The sequence below is a fragment of the Ursus americanus genome, chromosome 1 (genome assembly GCF_024610735.1).
Source record: "Ursus americanus isolate L20-20 chromosome 1, mUrsAme1.1.p, whole genome shotgun sequence".
In the NCBI taxonomy this organism is placed as follows: Eukaryota; Metazoa; Chordata; class Mammalia; order Carnivora; family Ursidae; genus Ursus; species Ursus americanus.
The window spans coordinates 104,765,109-104,772,770 of NC_142127.1; the positions used below are offsets into that span (position 1 = coordinate 104,765,109).

At 63.9% G+C, this 7,662-nt stretch overlaps 1 protein-coding gene across 1 annotated transcript in view; it reads left to right on the forward strand.

Annotated features, from left to right (window-relative positions):
- ESPNL (espin like) overlaps positions 1-6,379 on the forward strand; it is a 31,448-nt gene extending 25,069 nt beyond the window's left edge. The window contains exon 11 of the mRNA XM_087864811.1: positions 27-6,379. Coding sequence (XP_087720937.1) covers positions 27-1,634 — 1,608 coding nt within the window. The 3' untranslated portion in view covers positions 1,635-6,379. The remainder of the gene's footprint in view (positions 1-26) is intronic.
- The last annotated feature ends 1,283 nt before the right edge of the window (positions 6,380-7,662 follow it).

Genomic DNA, 7,662 nt, shown 5'->3' on the forward strand with positions numbered 1-7,662 from the left:
TGCTGACTTGGCCTCCCTGTGCCCAGGGTGACAGCGGGAGCGCGGGCCCCATGGAGCAGGCGGCCTGGCAGTACTCACAGACACACCAGGCCGTCCTGGGCCCCTTCGGGGAGCTGCTGACGGAGGACGACCTGCTGTACCTGGAGAAGCAGATCGCGGACCTACAGCTGAGACGCTGCTGCCAGGAGTATGAGAGCGAGCTGGGCCGGCTGGCGGCCGAGCTGCAGGCCCTGCTGCCCGCTCCCCTGGTCAGCATCACCGTCAACAGCCACTTCCTGCCCCAGCGGCCCGGAGCAAAGGGTGAGGAGGCCCCCGCCCCAGCGGCCGAGCCCAAGGGCCCCGCGGGGGCCTCGGAGGCCGCGCCCGGTGAGCAGCCCCTGCCCTTCTGGTGCAGCCACATCGCCCGGCTGGTGCGCAGCATGTCCCTGCTGCTGAAGGGCATGAACGGGCTGGTGCAGGGCGAGGAGAAGCCCGTAGGCCGGCCCCCGCAGGAGGCCCGCAGGGAGGCCCCTGCTAGCCCCCCCAGGAGCGTGGCACAGCGCGAGATCCAGGAGTGCGGAGTGTCCGTGCGGACGCTGCGCTGCAACTTCGAGTCAGCCCCTGGCCCGTCCTGCGCCCTGAACCTAGGCCCCTGCGAGCCGGGGGCCCGGCCTGGGCAGTGCCAGAGAGGCTGCTGGCCCACAGCTCCGCAGCCCCGTGGTGGCCCAGTGGGAGAGGCACCGGAGCCCGGCGACGCAGAGGAGGCCAGCGACTCGGGCATCAGCTGCGAGGGGGCCCCCTCGGAGGCGGGGGCCGCGCCCGGCCCCGACCTGGCCAACCTGCGCAAGGAGCGCATCGTCATGCTCTTCCTCAGCCACTGGAAGAAGTCGGCCTACACGCCGGCCCTCAAGACGGCGGCCTGCAGGACCCTGGAGGCCCGCCGGCCCGGGCCGCGGGCGCAGGAGGCCACCAGGGGCCCTCCGCCACCCTCCCCGCCGCCCAGCGGTGGCCCCCGGCTCGGCCACCTGTGGCAGCAGCGCAGCATCATCGCCCACCTACTGGACAACTGGAAGGCCATCCTGGCGCACGTGCCGGCCCGGCAGCTGCGGCGGCTGAGCCGGCGGCCCTGCGGGCCCCTGTCCCCCGAGCAGTTCCTGCCCCACGTGGACGGGGCGCCCGTGCCCTACGGCAGCCTCACGCTGGACCTCTTCATGCTGGGCTACTTCCAGCTCCTGGAGTGCGACCTGCCCGCCGAGGAGCGCAAGACGCGCCACCTGCTCTGCTTCGAGGTCTTCGAGCACCTGGGCGCCCACGGCTGGGAGACCGCACGGGCCTTCCACAAGGCCGTGACCGACGAGGTGGCCGCTGGCCGCCGGGCCTGGACCGATGGCTTCGAGGACATCAAAGCCCGCTTCTTTGGCTCCAGCCGAAGTCCCGCCTGGGCCCCGGAGCCCGGCCGCAAGTCAGGCCTGACCCCCCTCGGGCCCCTGCCTCATGCCGCCGCCCCCCACCGCAGCCCCGAGCCCGCGGCGCAGAGGCTGGGGTCCGGCTGCCAGCAGGGCGGCTTCGACAGTGAGGACATCTGTGGCTACATCGACCGGAGCTTCGCCTTCTGGAAGGAGAAAGAAGCCGAGATGTTCAGCTTTGGAGAGTGAGACAGGCGGCTGGCCGGCCTTTGGGAATGCGGTGCTAGGGGTGGTTTCGGTTTTCTCTGTTCTTTTCTCCTTTGTCTCTCACCTGGCGGCCAGGTGAGGCCCGAGGCCAGGCTGGCGGACACGCAGTGTGCTGGTGCCTAGGTCCAGTCGCACCGCGACAGGCTCCTCCTCCCCGGTGTCCTGCGGGCACCTGGGATGCTAGCCCGTTTCCTGCGGGCCCTCCTTCCAGTGCCCGAGCCGCCCGCTGTCCCGTTCCTCCAGCGCTGGTGGCCCCAGGCACGGCCTGATCCTCTGTCTGCCTCCTTCTGCGGACCTCGGGCCATGCCCCTTCCCCTCCCCGGGCCTCTGTCCCCATCTGTGAAATGGGAGAGCTGCAGGTTGGAGAGAACGGGATTAGAGGGGCAAGCGGCCTTCGTGTCAGGCCCTCCAAATTCTCTGGGTCTGAGAGGTGGCCCACACAGGGGTGCCCGCCAGCCAGGGCAGCTGCCTGCCTTCAGACATGCACTCTGCTACTGTGTCCTGCTCCCGCCCCAGGCTCCACAGAGGGTCTGGTCCCGGCTTCCAGCTCACCAGCCCCAGGGTTGCACGGCCTAAGGCCGTGCCAGCCCCCCACCCCAGCCCCTGCAGGCTCAGGAGAGCAGGGACACAAGGAATTTTTCCCAGAGGAGCCGTGGCTGAAGGGGCTCCAAGCAGAGGAGGCTGGCGCCCCTCCCCCCGAAATGGGAGCTGTTAGAATCAGAAGACACATGGCAGGAGTGGGGGCACACGAGAGGGAAGGTGAGGTACGGCCACTTTCTGTGGCCTCTGGATGCCGTCCACACCCTTCTCCATGAGGGACTGAGGGAAAGACCTGGATCTCCTCAGAGGGGCTCGCAGGGGCCGCAGCGCTTTGAGTGAACAGGGCGCTGGGGGCACTGGGGACGAAGGCCCGAATGGCTGGCCATGGGACGTGGCTTGTCCCCGGCCCCCATGATAGTCAGAGGATGGGTCCCCCCAGGCCATGGGTCCCAAGGGTGGTTGGCCCGGAAGCAGGGGCTTTGGGGGAGAGGCATACCTCAGCTGTGCGGCGGCCCCGACGGGCAGCATGCGGAAGGAGGTTTCCGGATCTTCCTCTGGGAGCCCCTCCCTGCAGCCCCGCCCCTCGGGACAGCGGTCCCTGCGGTGTCCCCACCTGCCCGCAGAGCTTGGAGGGTGGCAGGTGGTTGTCGGATGGGGCACAGAGCCCTCCCAGCTCGCCCGCTGGGACCCTCCGGAGCGGGTCAAGTCGGGGCCGCAGCGCTGGGAAGGGCGGGCTCCCTACCCTCCCGTGGAGCAGACACTGGAGGTGAGTTTGCTAATAAAGACTCCTATTCCTGGCCAGCCTGCACGACTGTGCTCGTTGCCCCCGTGCCCACAGTGAGCAGAGAGCCACCTGCGCCCCAGCCCCAGTCCTGATCTGAGCCGCACTGCAGCACCAGAGGCCACATCCTTAGCCCCACAGAGCCTCCCCTTCCTGATCTGCAGAATGGGGTGCAGTGCTGACCTGCCCGTCCCAGGGTCTGGAGAGGGTGTACGAGTCCCCCGTGGGAGGGCTCCCCGCCCTGAGATGGAGCAGGTTGTAACGAGCAGGGCGCCACCTCCAGGCTATTGGTCCCCAAATGGGACTGGCGGAGCTAGATGGGGGCTGGTCTGCAGGACACTATCACTGCCCCGACCTGGGGTGGAGGGCGGTCTGAGGGTGGGGCTGGGGGAGCCCTGGTGTCAGAAGGTGCCAGACACGCCGATGTCTCCGTCGCTCCTTCTGTGCCACCTGCAAGACCATGTTGTTCCAAGGGCCTGGCCACAGAGGGGGGCCTGGCCACAGAGGGGGCCTGGAGGCGGAGGGCAGTGGACACAGACCTGGCCTTAGAGGTGGTGCTGGCCCAGGGTGCTCAGGAGAGCACTGGACGGGGGCCAGCACACCTGACTTGGGATGTGCCTGCTCACTCCCTGGGACCTTGGTCAACTCCCTCCATGGCCTCAGGACTTTCCCAGTGGTAGGGTGGGACCAAGGCCAGCAGGGGGCACCCCACAACCATCCTGGGTTCCAGGAAGACCTGGGGTCAGGCTGGGCTGCCAGGGGCTGGCGAGGAGGGGGAGGGCGCCTCTCCTGGGCACTCAGGGGTGACTCCCCAGATGCCCTTTTGCAGACTCGGGGTCCCTCAGCAGGGGCAGTGCTGGGAAAGCTGGTTTTCTCTAAGATGTTCCAGCTGATTCTGACACTCAGCGTCCTGAAACCCCCAGCCCGCTAGCAGCCCACCTGTGGGGAGCAGGTGTTTCGTGTAGGAGTCAGAGGCTGACCCCAGCAAGGCCACACTCTCAGCTCTGAGGCCTGTTTGGTACCTACAAGCCTGTTGTCCAGTTGGCAAAAACCCCAGGGCCCATATGTAAGCATCCAGAGCTGCAGACCTCAGCGAGGTGACCAGACACAGTGAGGTGCCCTTGTTCACGGTACAAACCCGGGAGCTCCCCAACAAGCTGGCAAAATACTGGAGAGAGGGAACCCCGTCTCTCTGCCTGGCCCGTAAATGTGTGCAGGACAAAGACGAAGGAAAACAAAGGTACATCAAAGGTGCCGAAAGAGCATCACCCTTTTCCTCGTGACTAAATAAACACGGCTAACGACACAGGTCTTCGCGTGTCAATGCAGAGTCAGTCTCTTCCCTCTTTTTTTAAATGATTCTGAAGTTCATTTGAAAGGAACAGTGAACAAGGACAGCTGTAAGGCCGGCCTCCAGGAAGGCCCCCAGGGACCCCGTCCCGATAGCACATCCTGTGTGCCCCTCCCGCGTTGTATGGCAGAATATGGCAGAAGAGACCGCTCCCGCTTTCAAGTGGGTAATAGAGGCTCCCATGTTCGTCGCTCCCTTACCTCTGGGGGAAAGCCCGGGGCCATGCTGGGAGCAGCCCTGTGAGGAGTGGGGAGAAGCGAGGCCTCCCGCCCCAGTCTGGCCCTCAGATGACTGCCCACCCCTCGGTGCCAATAAGGACAGATGCCGAGGCAGAACCACCCTCTAAAGTGCTTCCAGAGCAAGGAAACTGCGTGAGATCACAAGTGTTTGTTGTTATAAGACACTAGATTTTGGGGGCGCCTGGGCGGCTCAGTTGGTTAAGCATCTGCCTTCAGCTCAGGTCATGATCCCAGGGTCCTGGGATCAAGTCCTGCATCAGGCTCCCTGCTCAGCGGGGAGTCTGCTTCTCCCCCTGTGATCTCTCTCACTCTCACTTTCTCTCAAATAAAATCTTAAAAGACACTAGATTTGGGGGTCATTTGTTAGGCAGCAACAGATCACTAACACCACAAACAAGACTGAAGTGGAAGAGTCATCAGATAGGAAGACATCGTAGTCCGTCAAACCAGGTGGTTCTGACCCCAAAATACATTTCGTTCGGATCAACAGACCAGAACAGAGAAAGCTGAGATGCTTCTTCACTCAGAAAACATTGTCCTAGGACAGACGCCACAGCGAATCCGTGGGGGAAAGAAGGAATGGTCAGTCATGGTCCCCGAAGTGTTGGCAAACTATTTGGGGGGGGGGGTTTGAGTAGGACCTTCGGGCAGCCCTTGTCCCACATAAATCCCAGATGGCATAAGGGATGGTGTAAGCAGGTAAAGCTATGAACCCCCAAGGAGGGGGCGGGCAGGCCAGGAGCTGCATGGCCTCACCGCTGTGGGCGCGAGGCCAAGTGGAGGGGCCTCCCATCCCACCTGCCCCAGGAAGCGCTGCTCGCCTCGCGGGACCGCCCTGCGCAAGGTGCCTCGAGCTGCAAAGACAAGCACGCGCTCTAACCCGGTGACTTCACTCTCCGACTCCGAATCCCTGGGGTGGCACCGTATTATTTGTCACAGACCGAAATGACACGACCTGAATGTCCATTAATAGAAGTGACTGGATGTCCCTTCGAATTCTTAACGTGTGATCTCTTCACAGTATGATGAATCCAAAGATCGTGTTTCTAAAGACCAACCGCGTCAGAAGTGCGGGGGGTGGATATAAAGCCGTAAAGCCTGACGCGCGGACACCCCCGCAGCCGTCGGAAGGCTGACGCGCGGACACTGGACGGGAGACGCCTGTGTGTTCGTGGGGATTGTCTCTTACCAGTCCAAGTGTTCTGCTTCATGTTTTCCTGTTTTCCAAATGCTCCACAGTGAACATGTGTTATTTTCATCATCACAAGAAGAAACAAGCAGCATATTTTTAAAAACGACACCACGCCGGAGCAATCTGTTGCTGAAGACCTGTTTTGAGCGCCTGGTATCGAGTTTCCCAAACTGACCCATCATGTGAGGCGCTGGGTCTGCTCTCCCCACCTCCCCAGGGGCCTACAGGGAGCTGTCATCAGAATACCCTCTGTCCTTCCTCCAGCCTGGGCTAGGTACACATTAACCCTTCGTGTTCTGGCTACAAGCACGAGGGCAGGAGGGACACCTCTGTTCCCCTGCCAGTGGCTTCCCCAGGATGGTCCTGGGTAAGTGAGAGCTGGAGACGTCCATGAGCATCCCCCTTCCCGCTGCGACCCCGTGAGGCTGATGCTGCAGGCTAGGGGGGAGCCTGGGACTGTCTGAAGCAGGGGCTGGGCTGGGCAGACTGGGCTGAGCTGGGCAGGACTGGGCTGGGCTATGACTGAGCTGGACTGGGCTATGACTGAGCTCTGGGCTGGGCTGGGCCGAACTGGGCAGGGCTGAGCTGGGCTATGCTGGGCTGAGCTGGGCTATGCTGGGCTGAGCTGGGCTGGACTAGGGTAGGATAAACTGGGCTGGCCTAGGCTGGACTGCACTGAACTGGGCTGAGCAGGGCTGGGCTGGGCTGAACTGGGCTGAACTGAGGTGGGCTGGGCTGAGCTGGGCTGGGCTGGGCTGAACTGGGCTGGGCTGAGCTGAACTGGGCTGTGCTGGGCTGTGCTGGACTGCACTGAACTGGGCTGAGCCTGGCTGAGCTGGACTGAGCTGGGCTGTGCTGGGCTGGGCTGTGCTGGGCTGTGCTGGGCTGAACTGGGCTGTGCTGGGCTGTGCTGGGCTGTTTGGGGCTGAGCTGGGCTGGGCTGGCCTGGGCTGGGCTGGGCTAGACTGGGCTGGGTTGGGCTGAACTGGCCTGGGCTGGGCTGGACTGGGCTGAACTGGCCTGGGCTGGGCTGTGCTGGGCTGGGCTGTGCTGGGCTGTTTTGGGCTGAGCTGGGCTGGGCTGGGCTGGCCTGGGCTGGGCTGGGCTAGACTGGACTGGGTTGGGCTGAATTGGGCTGGGCTGAGCTGGGCTGGGCTGAACTGGCCTGGGCTGGACTGGGCTGGGCTGGGCTGAACTGGGCTGGGCTGGGCTTGACTGGGCTGGGCTGTGCTGGGCTGGGCTGAACTGGGCGGTGCTGGGCTGGGCTGGTCAGCCTGGACTGGGCTAAGCAGGCTGGACTGGGCTGGGCTGGGCTGGACTGGGCTGAACGGGCAGCCTGGGAAGGGTTGAGCTGGGTTGGGACTCAGCTGGGCAGGGCTGGGGAGAGGGCAGCGCGGAATCAGAAAACACGAGTGAGCAGAGTTTGGAAGCACCTTGCAAACTCGTAATTAGCTGGTCAGTTGTGGCAGTAACTTGTGTAACGACCGAGCTCTAACCAGCCCGCACGCACGGTGAGAATAGGACTGCGGCTCCTAGCTCACAACCATCCCCTCAGCGGGGAGCAGGACCAGAGGCTGTGATGGCTGGACAGGGGTCACCTGTCCAGGACCCAAGCTGTCATGATGTCCCAGTACCATTGGGAAATCACCTAACTTCACCAGGAGTGAGGGCTGTCACACCGGGACCTCCCGCACTGGAACTGTGTCAGGCCATTCCCTGGGGGGCATCCAGCGGCCTCCATCAGACTCGGCCGTCCCTGACCCTCCACATCCCAGCACACTGGAGACTGGTGGTATTAGCAAGGCCCACGCGGGGGGAGGAAGGAGGGGTGACAGACAGAGGCCCTCACCTGGCCTCCCTGGGCTGCGGGCTTCTCGCCTGTGCACCCGTGTGTCCTCGGCTGGGAA